At 44.4% G+C, this 16161-nt stretch overlaps 1 protein-coding gene across 3 annotated transcripts in view; it reads right to left on the reverse strand.

The window, feature by feature from the left end:
- Positions 1-16161, reverse strand: part of LOC144933784 (tetraspanin-18-like) — a 114681-nt gene that overhangs the window by 18800 nt on the left and 79720 nt on the right. For 2 of the 3 annotated variants that reach the window (XM_078858896.1, XM_078858897.1), the window contains exon 4: positions 4739-4813. The exons of the other annotated variant lie outside the window; for it this stretch is intronic. In XM_078858896.1, coding sequence (XP_078715022.1) covers positions 4739-4813 — 75 coding nt within the window. The remainder of the gene's footprint in view (positions 1-4738; positions 4814-16161) is intronic. 3 annotated transcript variants of the gene reach the window in all.

The following is a 16161-nucleotide window of genomic DNA, read 5'->3' on the forward strand; positions in this document are numbered from 1 at the left end:
ATCTTGGGAAAACCCTGACCAGCCAACATTCCCCCTGATGGCTCCAATAACCTCAATGAAACAATAGCAGCTCGTTGGCAAACCATTGAATTGAGGATATTTAATCTTTTCTTAAACCCACAATTAACAACTTTCCGACTGCGAGTTCATCACTGACATGGCAGGACCAACTGGTCTGAAAGTTCAAAGCAACGTGACAAACCTTTGGGCAATCATCAGTCTGGTGTAGAACTGCTTGTTACCGTCTGTGAATGAAGCTTCCAAGCATCTGAACGGTCTCATAAAATTAGCTATCAGCGTAGCTCGTACAAATATATGAGGAGCTATGCGCGTATATTAATAGGGCACCGCAGTAGCGAGATGTTAACTCTCTGGCTTGGTATGCAGGAGAACGTGGGTTCGATCCCGACCCTGAGGTCTGTATGTTTGGAGTTTGCGTGTTCTCCCTGTGGTCGCGTGGATTTTTCTCCGGGTCCTCCAGTTTTTCCCTCCACATATTTAGAAACATGCGTTTAGAGTATTTGGCTGCTATACATTTCCACGTGATAAGCCACTTCGTCGAGCTATCATATTTGTGGCCAGTCGCTTCTGAAAAAGAGCTATATAGCTCAGTGGGCCTTACCTTGTAAAATAATTGTTTGAATAGTTTTTCGAAATATGCTGTATCATGCCTTGCGCTCGAAGTTTATTTGGATGTTAGACCATTCTTAGACCATTCTTAGACCATTCTTGGTGTGTTTTTGATAGACCACTATAGGATTCAGAAAGTGGACTTTAACCAAAGCGATTATATACAACATATATTCTGGCCTTTGAATAAAAGTGCATGTCGTAATCTAGTACTGCTATTGTCACGGAAGGACGGGGTAAGCAACTTGGAAGTTTTGAATAAAACATGGCAAGAAAGCCTTCCTGATGTCACTCATAAAGGGGATACATTTGACGGCTGGGGCGTTTCGGAGGATGGAAGAGGCAGACCACCGAGACAGGGATCAACATTGGCGCCCAGAGGTGTGGCGGCCACGGTGAAGAGTTAAAGCCAGGAGGAGGCTACCGTGCGATCAGAGACCTTGGGGGGGGGTCAAGTGTTGTGGGTTATAGCAGAAGGAATAAAGCCATGGTGAGTTGTGGTGACATCAACAGCGGCGGCAGTAAAGACCTCTCGGTATTGACCTTGCAATATGCGGTGAGGACACTGGGGTTGAGAGAGGGCACTGCGGTATTCCATCGTAACACTGCGGTTTTCAAGGGGCGCTGCTGTTTCTAATAGAAGGAGCAGGCGTTTTAACGAGATAGTAGAGACTCTTTCCTTCCCATATATCGTTACCATTGAGGTACCCATTAGTGTAATATTCCCAGCCAGGCTTTCTTAACAGCAATGAGTGCCTTTTTCTCTTGTGGCTTACTCTTATCTCGAGTGCTGCATACAGGATGTTCGAAATGAACATTAACACATGTGGGGGTGCGGCCTCAACATGCTATGTAAACCCATGAAACACACACACAAATATCCTCCTTATAGCCTAACACAGACTGTTGGGGCAAGTGCTGTTTGCGAGCACCTATGAAGGCCGGCACAGCACACGAGGGGGTGGGTGGCCAGGACCACGCCCGACCGCCTTTGTCTCCCCAGTGGCGATGTTTACTCACCACATCAGGTACTAATTAGAGGCTGAGTCAACCTAGGGGTAGTCCGGGACCGGTTTAGATAATCGTCATAGTTGTTGGCCGTGAACGGGAATGGAACTCAGGTCGCCGGATTTGTAGCGCAATGTGCTAACCACTGCACCACCGCTCCCCACACACACAAAGGCAAAGATCCCCCATATAGCCTGAACAGACTGTTTGGGCAAGTGCTGTTAGCGAGCACCTATGAAGGCCGGCACGGCACACGAGGGGGTGGGTGGCCAGCACCACACCCGGCCGCCTTTGTCTCCCCAGTGGCGATGTTTACACACCGTACCAGGTACTCAATTAAGGCTGGGTCGACCTAGGGGAGGCCCAGGACCGGTTCAAATAATCGTCATCGGTGTTGGCCATGAGCGGTAATCGAACCCGGGTCGCCGGGTTTGTAGCGCAGCGTAGCGCTAATCGCTAGCCCACCGCTCCCCACTGACACACAAGGCCACACCCATCAGCCGCAAGCATCAGTCCCTTCCTTATTTGGGGATATATCGACTCGAATCTGGGGGTGCAGTAGGAGCGTAGTGGTATAGCACACTGAGCTGTGAACCCCTCGCCCTATGTTCCATTACCAGCCACGGCTATCATCAGTGGCGAATGATACCTGAGCCCATCCAGGACTGCCTAATTCACGCACCCACACTGAGCAGTGGAGAAAATTATGATCAAACAACCGCCACGACTGAAATGTCATGGGCAGGTCTTCATCCAGAAAGCGGATTGAGAAGGGGCTCTACATTACATGAACGCTAATTATAATAGTGCAAACTCGAGTTGTGTGTGTGTGGATGTCTGTGTAAGGCGTATTGTATGCACATCTGTCAATATGGTGGCGTAATGATCGGCACACTGGCCACAAATGCTTGTCACCCTTGTTCATTTCCTAGTCAGGCACATCACCGTTAATTGGGTTCTGAACCTGGTCTGGGCCTTCAGCCTAAAATATAAATCTGGTGGAGAGTATCAACTTTGGGAGACAAATGTTGGCAGGCATGAGTGGCTTTCTCCACCATAACCATAACTCATTTACCAAAACAACTTTAATCGGAGAATGCTTTTTTGCGGCCAACTGGGATGCTTTTTCTTCCGATATTAGGAAGGCACTTGAGCTCCGCACTTTTAAAACTCGATTGAAAACGAATTTCTTCAGAACTGCTTTTTGTGTTTAGATTGGTCTTCCTTCCTCCGCTCCTCCGATTAGCACGGTTGGCTACGTACGATGCAAAAGAAGTTCCATCATTTATACATGGTAATACAGTATCAAGTTTAAGGTTGTTTTTTTTCAGGACGGTCCTGTTTTGAGATGTTTGGCAAATTCCACGTACGAGCGTTTAACATGTGGGAGGAAAATGGAGTACTCACAAATATTCCACACATATTAGAAAACAGCACGATTTTTTTTATTGTGCATGGCAATCTATCCAGGAGCAAAATGCCAAAGTCGAGGTCTGCGAGCAACAACGCGAGGGGTTCAGGAAAGAGTTTGTGTAGTTTTGCTATTCCTCTCCTGTTGAAGGAGCGGAGGCTCCAGGAATTTACGATGTGGTCCATAGTTTGGGTTGCGTGGTCACAATCACACTTTGGCTTGTCTTTCATTTTCCATTAATGAAGGTGTGCACATCGGCCTTTTGATGTTCCGATGGAGTTAATGGTTCTACCAGTGTCTTCGAGGAAAGTTGCGGTGGCGAGATGTTAACTACATTGCCTTGTATACAGGAGGGTGGGGGTTCGATCCCGAGCCTGATGCCTGTTGTATATTTGGAGTTTGCATGTTCTCCCCGTGGTCACGTGGATTTTTCACCGGGTCCTTCGCTTTTTCCATCCACATTTAGAATGAACATGCGTAAAGTAAATTTGGCTGCTACAAATTTCCAGATGATAAGCCACTTAATTTACTTATCATTTGTGGCCAGGTCGAGCTCAGTCGGTCTCACCTGCTAATATATAAATAGTTAGTTTAGTTGTAGTCAAAACGCAGGAGGTTCCGATGTTTGCGTCTGGAATGAGGTGTTTATTCTGGACGTCTGTGTCGTTCCACTCTGTTCGCCAGCGTTCTTCCGGATCTGCATGAGATTCTAGGATGGTGACAGCAGGAGCGCGATCCCAGAAGGGGGATTGGAACGTGAGTCGGCGGTGCGGTTCGTTGTTGAAGTCTTGGTTGATGGGCCTAAGCAACGTACATCACCGCACTCCCCATGCAGTTAGATTCAATCCACTGGTGAAGTGCCACCTGTTGGTACACCTTGCAAGCCCGAGCTCACCACACCCGGTATGCCCTGGTATATTCACAACGACCCATTCATGAGTGGAATACGCTGCCAACATTTTCCACCACCCATTTGGATAAAATATTTATTGAGGTTTTAGAATTATTAAGAGGTAGAGCCGTAATGCACAAAGGAGCACATCATTCAATAAACATGCCACTGCAGCAGGGTAGGAATGCCACACTAATTTACTTTACTCTGCAGCCTTGAGCGTTGAAGCAGGCCATGCTTGAGGCCCCCTGTTTGGGAGAGTTTTTTCAAGTAAAATAAATTCCTCAGCACAGTGTTCAACCGCAGAAGAATGACGGGGTACTTGAACCCACTGACTGGGATTTAAACTCGCAACCTGATGATTTTTCAGTGGCGCTCGAACCACTGCATTGCCAAGTCGGATACGTACATACATGCGAACATACACATGTTCATACATACACATGTACATTGATACACATTGTGACCGCCAAGAATTTCACCGAGCGTGAATGCATCGTATGTGCGCCTTATGAAGTATTACCGAAGCCCTGAAGGTAACGGAGCACTCTGGTAATCCCTTCACTTACGCTGAACGTCTGGGAAGAGAGACGGCGGGGCGACCCACGCGTGTGGCATTCGCGTGGCCCGTCTATAAATATCCAGGGCCGCCTTGGGGTTGACTCTCAACGAAGACGCGTTGGGCACGTCTGCTCGCCGTGCGCTGCGCGTAACGCTACGATGAGCCGCTGCCCCCCCCCCCCCCCCCGAGGTTGTCGCATGAGCAGGTTTGCACTGCGTACTCACGGTGCACTCACCCGGGTTTTGAAGACAAAGGCCGTCACAGCTCCCGCCAGCTCCACAATGAAGATGAGCAGCACGAACACGAAAAACTGAAAAATAGACGGAGGGCGTTTTGGATCGGCGGCAAAATAAGTAGCGCGCGAGGACTTGCATTTCAGACTCATGTTTCATTATTTCAGCCGGTGAGGCTCCGTTGAGCTGAGCAGCTCTGTTGCAAAGGCAAAGATCCCTCCGTTTCGCCTTAACAGACTGTAGGAGTAAGTGCCATTAGCGAGCACCTATGAAGGCCTCGCACGGCACGTCAGGGGGTGGGTGGCCAGCACCACGGCTGGAGGACGACAGCCCCACAGACAATCGACTGTGGTGGTAGCTACAGAACATTGCAGGGTGGGGATGGAAAGCAAAGACAGCAAGCAAAAACAAGACCAAATATTCACACGGAACATTCATGAGGCGCTTATATTTTCCTCAGCATCTCAAAGCTCCTCACATCATGTCATGTCAACCATTCCGTTGCCCTACGGCAGTGTAGCCTAGGGGACCCCAGTGGCAAGCATCCCTACGCAGCACAGCCCTGCAAGTGGACACTCGTCTGCCAGTCTGGGGGTGATGTTGTCCTTTTGGTTTTTCTCGATTAAGTAATTTGCGGGTGATTTTTCCAACTTGGCGAATTTTTAGCACACCGGAAGACACGGCCTACTGGATCATTAATGTCCACCATGAAGCAAAAGGGTGAATATTCTTTTTATTAATCCAACCAAAGTGCTGGACAATGGTTCTTCTCTTCGCAATGAAAAAAGGGTCATTGCCCCAAATGTCACCTATTATATATGCACGGGGTGGCCCAAAAAGTCAGGATGGAGAAGGTTATTATATTTATTTTATCATATCACACAGGGTTATTTCATTTATTTTAAGAAATGTTAAAACTGACTCCCATTAACATTCACACATGCATAAATTGTCTTTTGTAATGTTTGAACGTTCATCAATTACGCTTTGTCTCAATTCATTCGGGGTTCTTGGTCGAGTTTTGAAAGCGACAGATTTGAGGTGACCCCCACAGGAAAAATAAAAGTTAATAAAATATTACCTTCAAAAATAGACTATTCATATATTGAAATGTCGGTGTTAAAATAAATTAATTTACCCTATGTTTCCTGACTTTTGGGACACCCTGTAGTTGTTTTACCTTTTACAAGGTAATGTTTTTCAATCTTGTGTTGAGTTTTTTTACAACCATACATTATACCCTGAGGTTTTTTCGGTAAAGTCACGTAGGTAAAAATAAATAATAAAAATTAAAATAATAGAAATAATAATAGAAATAAAATTATAAATCACGACGTTTCGGAGGCAACACAAGTCTCCGTCATCAGGTGGGACCGTCACAGCTAGATTTACTGTCTCAAGTGATACAGTAAATTTAGCAAGTGATACAGTAAATTTAGCTGTGAGGGTCCCACATGATGACGGAGACTTGTGTTGCCTCCGAAATGTCGTGATTTATAATTTTATTTCTATTATTATTTCTATTATTTTTATTATTATTATTATTATTATTTTTTACCTACGTGACTTTACCGAAAAAACCTAAGAGTATGAATCCTTGCAGTCACGAAAGCTTCAAATCTAGAACCATACTTTACTTTTTCAAAAGTAGGCGTATGTGATTCATTGAAACGTACGCTCAGCTAAATTGAAAGTGTCCCCTTTTTTGTCAACTGGTAGAAAGATATATAATTCACAAGTAGAGCAAAGTGTCCTCAAATGAATAGTTTATTTCTGGCATCTATTATTAATAATTAGAATTATTCACTCGTGTATATATAAGGCATTTTAGTCTGAATATGCATGTTGCACTGCGGCATGAAATTCAATCCGATGTCCTTTACCTATTTAGGTCAGGGACGATTCAGATTGTTAAAAAAAATTTTGCGAGGAAGACAAGAACATTCCACTCATTCGTAAATTGCCCAGGAAATTCTCATGGCGTCTTAAAACTCTTCATCAGGAACATCCTACTTCGGATTTGTGATCATTTAATTATTTTAGTTTTTGCATGTTTTCTTGCATCCCAATTGCTGCGCACATGGCCAAAACGCCGAGCAGCCAGCAACAAACAGCACCCGTGAAGATAAGGGTACATGCTCCTGGAATTGAGCGAGGTTAATTATTTTAAGAACATGAGAAAATAGACGATGGGAGGGAATTCCAAAGTTGAGCAGTGCGAGGAAAGAAACATACAGAGAAGTGGTGTGACTTGCAGTGTGGTGAGTGGGTGGGTGAGTTAGTGGGTGAATGCGTTGTTGTAACCTGCAGTGTGGTGAGTGGGTGGGTGAGTGGGTGGGTGAGTGAGTGCGTTGGTGTAACCTGCAGTGTGGTGAGTTGGTGAGTGAATGAGTGCGTTGGTGTGACCTGCAGTGTGGTGAGTGGGTGGGTGAGTGAGTCGGTGAGTGAGCACGTTGGTGTGACCTGCAGTGTGGTGAGTGGGTGGGTGAGTGAGTGGGTGAGTGAGTCGGTGAGTCAGTGCGTTGGTGTGACCTGCAGTGTGGTGAGTGGGTGGGTGAATGAATCGGTGAGTGAGTGTGACCTGCAGTGTGGTGAGTGGGTGGGTTAGTGGGTTCGTTGGTGTGACCTGCAGTGTGGTGAGTGGGTGGATGATTGAGTCAGTGAGTGAGTGCGTTGTTGTGACCTGCAGTGTGGTGAGTTGGTGAGTGAATGAGTGCGTTGGTGTGACCTGCAGTGTGGTGAGTGGGCGGGTGAGTGAGTCGGTGAGTGAGTGCGTTGTTGTGACCTGCAGTGTGGTGGTTGAGCACAGTATGGATGAGGTGCCACAGTCGGCCTGGTATAGACAGAGTCCTCATCATGGGTGGAGGAATCAATAAGGAATCAATTGCTGGTGTTTTTTGCTGTGTGTGTGTGTTTTGCAAATCAACGTTACTCTTCCCAGTCAAAGTATAGGTGTTTTATTGCCCTCAAGGGGCATTGGGATAACCTCATAGGAATATTCTCGCTTGTACAGAGCATCAAATGTCTTTTGTTTTTTTCATGCACTAATTCAGCGGAATTTCGATCACTCTAACTGGGCAGTTGTGTTGTCACAACTCCTAGTTTGAGGCCGCATTTACAAACGATTATTGCTTTATCCCTCTTGACATTCGTCAACCGCAATGCACCAAGTTACTCATGTGTTAATGCCATTGCATTTGAGATTGTAGCATGGCTGAGTGGTATTTTTCTAAGCCCCGAGAACACAAGCCCACACTTTGGGGGATCAGTGTCTTTCAATTATTTTCCCATGCTGGATTTCAGGCGAATTTTGTGGCTTTGAAAAAAAAAGATTATGACTTTTGGTTGAAATATCCTTGGGTCTTTCATAGATCGGCCAATGTGTGTATTTTTGTTTAATTTCTTTTGCACCGTACGTAGCCAACCGTGCTAATCGGAGTTGCGGGGAAACGACAACAAACGAAACACAAAAGCAGTTCTAAAGAAACGAGTTCATAGCTCCAGTGGCTTCCTAATATCAGAAGAGCGTTCCAGACGGCCACATGAGTGCATCTGAAAGTGCGCGATGCAGTGACCATCTTTGCCCGATGGATAGCCAAAAGCCACTGCGAGGATGACCGGTATTCATGTGATGGTTTATGCTCCTTGACGAGATCAGCAAAGTATTGTGGTTCATCTGTGGCACAAGCACTGTGTGTGCAATGAGTGTCACCACATAATATATTCGTCTGGCAACTGGAAGCCAATGCAGCTATTTTTGTCAAGATTGAATCATGTGTCTGCGCTCTCTGGATTTAAAAAAAAGGATAGTGTCTGTAAGCATCTTTTGGAGAATTCAATCTCACACTGCAAATTTTATAGAATATACTGAAATAAGTCAAGGTGGCAGCTTGAGTAAATACACAGTGTATTTGTTTCTCTTTAGAGCCGAAATGTGCAGAGACAACACATTTCAGAGGGACACTTCATGAACTGTGAGCTGGAACTGCGCTCAATTGGGCCTTGAGGGACGTTGGCAACGCGAACAACAATGCCCGGTTGAGATTGTCTCGAGTAAAGCCACGGCTCCTCGTGAGTGAGCACACTTTGGCACGAACAGATGTTAACGCCTCGGGAAGAGAAATGATGCAATGTGTGTCACCGTCACCATTTTAAATCAAACAATATCTAGCTTAGTAATGAACAGTACACTAAAGTGTGGGGGTGCAAGGGTAACAAAAATAACCGTTAAACTATACGTAATTTTTTTACATTTTAAGTTACCCGAAACCACGCAAAAACACACATAATCAGGAAGAGGGAGAGGGGTGAAAATGGACGATGTCAAACAAAAAGATAGAATACACAGAACTCTGCAAAATCAGCAGGAAAGGAATAATAAAATAATCTCATGAAACTTGATTTCGAGCCAGGAAAAAGTGGGATATTTGTTGCCCTAGCAGTTATGGATTTAGCACACGGAGTCTGTAAGCCATAGGTGCACAGAACTGAGTGGTAACCTCAGCCTTATAATAACGTAAAGTAAAATCTCACTGCCTTCATTATTAACATTTGCCTCATAACGCTTCGGGCGACGTTTCCCTTCAGGAGCAAAGGGAGGGCAGTCAGACTGCCTGGCTTGTGTAGTTGGAGACGACACTTTCACGTTCAGGGGAATTTGAAAATGATGGGGGAAAAAAACAGTGGGGGAGGGTATGAAGGCAGGTAATATATGAACGAGTCTTCCGTGAGCAGATGTAATGGAAAAACAAACAAGCTCCTGCACTGTCAAAGCTAACATTTAATAAAAATGGGCAAAAACCGTGTACACATTGTACATTTATAAACGATATAATGGAAGATAAACAGACAGTGTCACTGAGGAGCAGCATTTAGTTTAATTGTACTTGTACACCACCTACCAACGATGCCCCATGTATAGCGACACATTAATTCAAATTATCACAATTTACAGCCATTTGTCAATTCAGCACTGGGTAACGGCCTCCCTTATGCCATGTCAGTCAAGGGGGTTTGTTTGACCATACTTCACCACGCTGGTCAGTGCGAGTTGAAGGTGAGCCTATTACCTGTTGTGGATATCACTCACTACTGATGTTAACCACGGCTCGGAATGAAACCCATGTGGTCTGGCTCATAGTGTATGGACCGCTGTGATACTGCCGGCGATTTTTTTAATCGTTGCGATTCAGCATCGGGATTCATTTGAAGACACAAATGTATTGTTTTCCATTGTGGAGAATGGTGGCACCTTCAGTGGATGCAGAGGTGAAAGGAAGCCATGCCATGTAAGGTATAAGAATTTAAAAGTATTGCTCCTCACATGTGCGATTTGAAGCGTGTATCGTGAGTTATGATAATCGCATCAATGTTCATGGACTTGTCAGTTCCACCCATATTTAAATATCATGGCCCTATTACTTTATTTGCATGTTTAAATAATCAATTGCACGTAATTAGCAGCTGCCTCAGATCACATACTACCTGTGCTGGCCTCCCTGCATTGTCTGCCAATCTTACATAGGATTCAGCTTAAAATCATATCGCTAACCTACAAAGCTCTGAACCACCTCGCCTCAGCCGACATCAGAGACATGCTGCACCCGTAGATAGATCCCTTTGTATGCATGTTGAAATACGTAGCCAAACGTGATCATCAAAGATCTGTAAGATTTGGAGATGCAGATGTTATCCGCGTTCCCAGGTCAGAGAGGCTTCGGTCGATGGGTCACCGAGCTTTTTTCCCCATAGCCCCCCGACTCTGGGCTCCCTCTCTCTCTATCTTAATTTGGAGCTTTCGTGACTGCAGGAATTATTCTTTGGTTCTTTCGGTTAAGTCACGTCTACAAATAAAATAATAAATTAAAATAAAAGCGACGTTTCGATTGCAACACAAGCAATCATCATCAGGCATAAAAGAAATAGCAATAAAAATCTAACTAGAAAACTATAGACAGACATAAGCAGACAGACATCACAAGGACACACAGAGAGAGGACACATATCGGCACAGAGAGAGGGGTCGTTTCTGTGACGGTCCCCGGATCTCTTAGTCTGATTCATCATTCTTTTTCTTAGGCGTCAGAGTGCGTGAATAAAATGTGTCGTAAACTTTCAACCACCCGACACAGCCGATTAGTAAAGTTTTCACGTGATGAACAAACGTGCCAGTTTATTACTGCTTCAGCAGCACCACCGGTGTATTTTAGAGCAATGTCACAACATTTAACACTTGGGTAGTCTGACGTTTCGCATTATCAGGCAGCTGGTCGAATTTGCCGCAAAAGCCTACATCTTCAATCTCTGAGTGTGTGGACTTTTTAATGCTCATAAAAACAAAACTTTATACGCTTCTGTCATTCAACTTTGAGCTTATTCAGCAAATGTCTGTTAGCATTTATTATATTATTTTTTGTTTCATGAGTTATCGTCATGCTGAGTATCTTGTGCAGTGCTTTAAGATTTTTGATGAAAGATATTATCGCTATCGCCTGGTATGCGGGAGGTTGTGGGTTCAATCCCAGACCCTGACGATGCCTGTTCTATTTTATGCGTTTGTGTGTTCTCTCTCTCCCCATGGCCGCGTGGATTATTCTCTGGGTTCCTCCGGTTTAGCCCCCCTCCGCATACAGAATCAACACGCATTTAGATTATTTGGCTGCGCCTATAAATTCACACACGTGATGATGATGTTGATATAAGCCACTCTAAAGAGCTTACTTTATTAATATTGTTATTATTAATTAGCACAAGCATTTAGAGACAATTTATTTTTGCATCGAAATGTCTTTCTAGCATGTGCCAAACGATGCCATTCAAACATCTTCATCGTCACTGAAGAGAGCTTTGCCAGGGTGTGTAAAAAACAACATTCATGTTTACATTTACTGACGTGAAAACCAAAAAAAACACTTTGAGATGGTTCTGATATATATCTCTGGTGCCGGGTTATTTGCTTGTCCGTTAACTACGCAAACTGCCGGTGTATTTCCGTATGGCCCCATTGCTCAGTTCAGTCAAAACAACACCCAGGAACAAGCCATACATTCCCAGCCGTTTCCAGCTTTGATTTCTACAGTCCCACAGAGATTTGCTAAGGGGGGCTGGGGGTGGGGGGTTCTGTAACAAGTTAAACGCTATTGACAGCTTGGCGATTTTGAAGGTTGCAGTGCTTTCTCAAGGTCTGCGTATCCTGCGCAAGGTCTAATTCCAAGAAGTGAATCATAAACAGATTTCGCTCCTTTTAGAAAGAAAAGAAAATCTTCTAAAAGGCTGGCTGCTTTCGAGCAGGCGCAATGGGAATCCTTGTTAAGCCATGCGGCAAATGTTGTAACGAGCTTGTTATTACCTGCAAATGACTAAATCACAGCTCTCGCTGTTTATTCGGAGGCGCGAGCACATGTATTTTAATGCGTTGCACATTTTTCCTGCTTTTGGAGCATGGTACCAAAGACTTGCACGGGGGGATCACCTGTCTAGATGTCCTTGGGTGCATTTATTGGTTAAAAATATAAAGGACATGTCAATGGGATGTCCTTGCTTTGTGCTGGTGAATTATACATCAGCAGGATATAGAGGAAGCAGAGAAAGTGTTCCCTTTCTAAGAAGCCAGGATGTGAATGGACATTCAAATTAATTATATTTTCTCATATATACATATTCTTTGGAGAGTGGAACCTTATACAAAACACATGTGAAAAAATGAAAAAAAATACATTAAATGGAATATTTCACCATGAAAGGAATCTGATGTAAGATTGTATTTGTGTGATAGGACATTGATTCTTTCTGTCTACGAATTCAAAGACCTTCCTCGTCTCCTTTGACATTTCTCTTTTTTCCATTTCTGAAATATGACAGTATCTATTTCTTTAAATAACAGCTATAAATAAACAATGATATTTCAGTTTAACAGAGCATGGAGAGTATGCGTGTGCAGTTTGGAATCGAACTGAAAGAAAATAAATGTGCCGCGCTATTATTATTATAATCATGCAGTCGTTCACTTAATGGGAAGTAGAATAAGTCAATATTTGAACACAGTGGGTACTTTTCATATTTTACTTGAAGACGAACGTCTCTCAGCTCAAAGACTGATCTCTCCTATTCTATCCCGAACCTATGTAAGTGAAGTACTGCTACCAATGGCTGTCCACTGCTACCAAGTACGGTGTATATATACGTACAGTACGCTGTCTGTGGTTGTTCTGTGCAGAAAAAAAGCCCTCTGCCCTGGCTAAGTGACATGTCCACCATTGGTGGCCAATTGCGATGGGCAATGCCCATTGGCCATTTTTTGAAGAAGCTCTCAGCACGTGGAACGTGCTGCTGACGAAGCTCCAGGCATGTGCAGTGAAGCGTCGGACATCTTGCATCATCTTGTAATTGCGATGAGCACTGCCCATTGCCCATTTTTTGAAGAAGCTCCAGGCACGTGCAGTGAAACGTCGGACATCTTGCACATCTTGTATCATGTTTCGACATGATTAAAATTGCGCTATTACACTTGTGTAAAATCCCTCACATTGTATGTTCCTTTTATCATATACACATTGGCATCGGTGTGGACAATTTCTCTTAACTCGTGAACTGTATAGATATGCAGACAGATCACATCTGAAAAATAAGCTAGCAGCTGACTGCGCTTTACATGGTAAGATAAAATAAAATAGTGTAGTTTTAATTGTGTATTTTTATAAGTGATTTGTTTACCTTTCCTGTTCTTTGCACACATGTCGTGTTTTTGTAATGTTTGTTGTTGTAACATTCTTACCCCCCCCCTATTGGACATCTGTGAAAAAGAGCTTCATAGCTCATCGGATTCCTCCAGTTATAAATACACATTCAGATTCCCCTGTAAGGAAAGATGGCCAATGGACAACACTGGTGATGGAATGACAGCCAAAGGACAGAGACTCGCTCGAGGGGTGGATCACCGTGCAGGTGGAGAGATGAGATCATCTCGTGTGCGGGAGCGAGATGACTGCGGAATAGCAGGACATGTGAAGGATAGCGACGGCGTGCATAGGCCTTCATCCAGCAGTGGATAATGACCGTTGCTGTCGATGATGATGGTGGTATATAAAAACTACAAATGTCATTCATTCAGTCAGCGCATGAAAAACATTTCCTCACGTGAATTTTGTATGACATTACATCAGTCTGCATGCATGTCATTCAGTTGCAAATGCCATGAACATACGGGAACTTTTTCAACATAGAGGACCACACACGCGGTTTCCCACATACCGCTAATAGGATGCTTGCGGTGCCAATTTAATGGGAGAAATGTTTTAGGCACCAGAGAATAATGGAGCAGAAAACTCAATTTACTTGCATTAAGTGGTTAGGGTAAAGCATTGAGATGTGTTTCAATTTAACTGTGCTTTAAAGGGAATCGCCAATCAAAATGTCCACATTAACAGCAGCTGTAAACACTATTGAACAATAAGTTGGTTTGTCGTATAAATAACCACCGACATTTCTTGAGCACTGTATGCGAATGTGGTTATCTTGGTTTGTATCGTGCTGGAATATATAGAGCAGAAAACTTGCGAGAGTTTAAATGTCACCATCGTTATCATTCTTCTGGAGTAAATATGGTGAGCATCATCTGGTGAGATTGCACCACTTGAAGGAGAAGGGGGAAGGGAATTTTCTATTTTTAAAAAAATCTGACTAACGACCCCCACTGGATATGACCACTGCCTGAAGCTCATTTAAGTGCCGAGACAACTCACGAGTTTGATGATGATGATCATCATGGTCAAAGCTGCCAGTGCCACTGCACCTCACCAACGCTATCTGCCCTCTGCCAAATCTAGCAGCTGACACGCAGTAGGCACCCGGCCTCCAAAACTTACCCTGACGGTATCCCACCATCTGGCCTGAGGTCTTCCCCATGGTCACTGGACGATATTGATGATAATAACGATGAAAGCTTGCAACTTGGAAATGGGTCACGTATACATTGATTCACGAGATGTAAATGCTCGCGCGATGACAGGACAGATTGAGAGCCCCATACGAGCCAGACATTGTCTACAGTTGCTCCGATGTCCTGCTGTGTACACAAATACTCGAATAGGAATGGTGCCAAATCGCCAAAGCAAGGTCCTCCTGAAACAAATCATGAGGCGTCCCCAAATGAACGATGGGCAGTGCCCACCGTTGTGAACGGAGCTCAGCCAGATGTAGAAATCCCACATTCCTTTCTCTTGTCTGTGTGTCTGTCTAATAATAAAAAACATTACTTTTGTCTTTCCACAAACATGGTACTCATTTTATCAACCCAGAATATCTGAGCCAATCCTCGACAGGACTTGAACTCATGTTTTCCATTCGTAAGTTAGGTTATCTTAAAGTGCCACGTGGCCAGCTAACCGAGTTAAACAAAACAGTGATAAGTCAATTACTTTAAATATATGTAATGATCTACAGCCCTCTGTTTTCTCTTGAAGGGCTCCCCCCATCATCACTTAATTCACGCAGGTTGTTTAACTGTACCTCACCACACTGGTCAGTGCGTTTTGGTGATGGAGTGGGCTCACATTTTTGGTGGCTGTGCATGGAACTGAGGTTGCTGAGTTCATGTAGTACGTGAACCACTGAGCCACCACTCATCTAATGATTAACCGTTGTAAACGTCAACTCAATTAAATTCCAGGTCACACTTGAGTTCTTTCATAGGTGGCCCCATCCATAAATGCAGCGACCCAAAATCATTTCATGTTGAATCTCGCTCATGAGTTTAGCGGAGGCCAACAAAACCAAACATCAGAAACAATGCCATGAGCTCCAATATCACACTTGCACAGAGCATGCAGGAAAGCTGCAAAAGAATAATAATAAAATAAAAATATAATAAAAATACAAAATCACGTGACACCTTGGTCAGCAGTCTGGGATAAACCTTCCCAGTTCTGGAGGCGCCTCTGAGACTGTGATTGACAGAGGCCCTCCTGTTTGGAGACTTATTTAGTTATTATTATTACTACTTTACAGGCTGTCCGTTTGTATTCCCCGCAGCGGAGGCAACTCAGGACCGACGGCGAGGCTTTCTGTGGCCTCCCGCACGCCTGGATGAAGAGGGCCTCCGCCGACTGGGGTGCAATCGGGCGGACAGGCATCACTTCCCGTTATTCATGGCGCTTGCATTACGGCTCACACGCGCCGCAGCTTATCGCGAAAGGCTTTGTCAGCAGGCGCACAGCTCTGCGCTGCGGAGGGAGGGAGGGATGGCTAACGTTGCAGCGCACTAAGTTGGAGTTGGAGCGGGAGCGGACGTTTGATCACGTTTGTTATTTTTCCATTGTGCGCGTCAACGTGCTCTGTCAAATAACAGCGACAACAGCAACAGCGGTGTTGTCCCACAAAATGCCACCGATACAAATAATAATAATGTACTGTTATTTTTGACGTGGAT

The sequence above is a fragment of the Lampetra fluviatilis genome, chromosome 8 (assembly GCF_964198595.1).
Source record: "Lampetra fluviatilis chromosome 8, kcLamFluv1.1, whole genome shotgun sequence".
In the NCBI taxonomy this organism is placed as follows: domain Eukaryota; kingdom Metazoa; phylum Chordata; class Hyperoartia; order Petromyzontiformes; family Petromyzontidae; genus Lampetra; species Lampetra fluviatilis.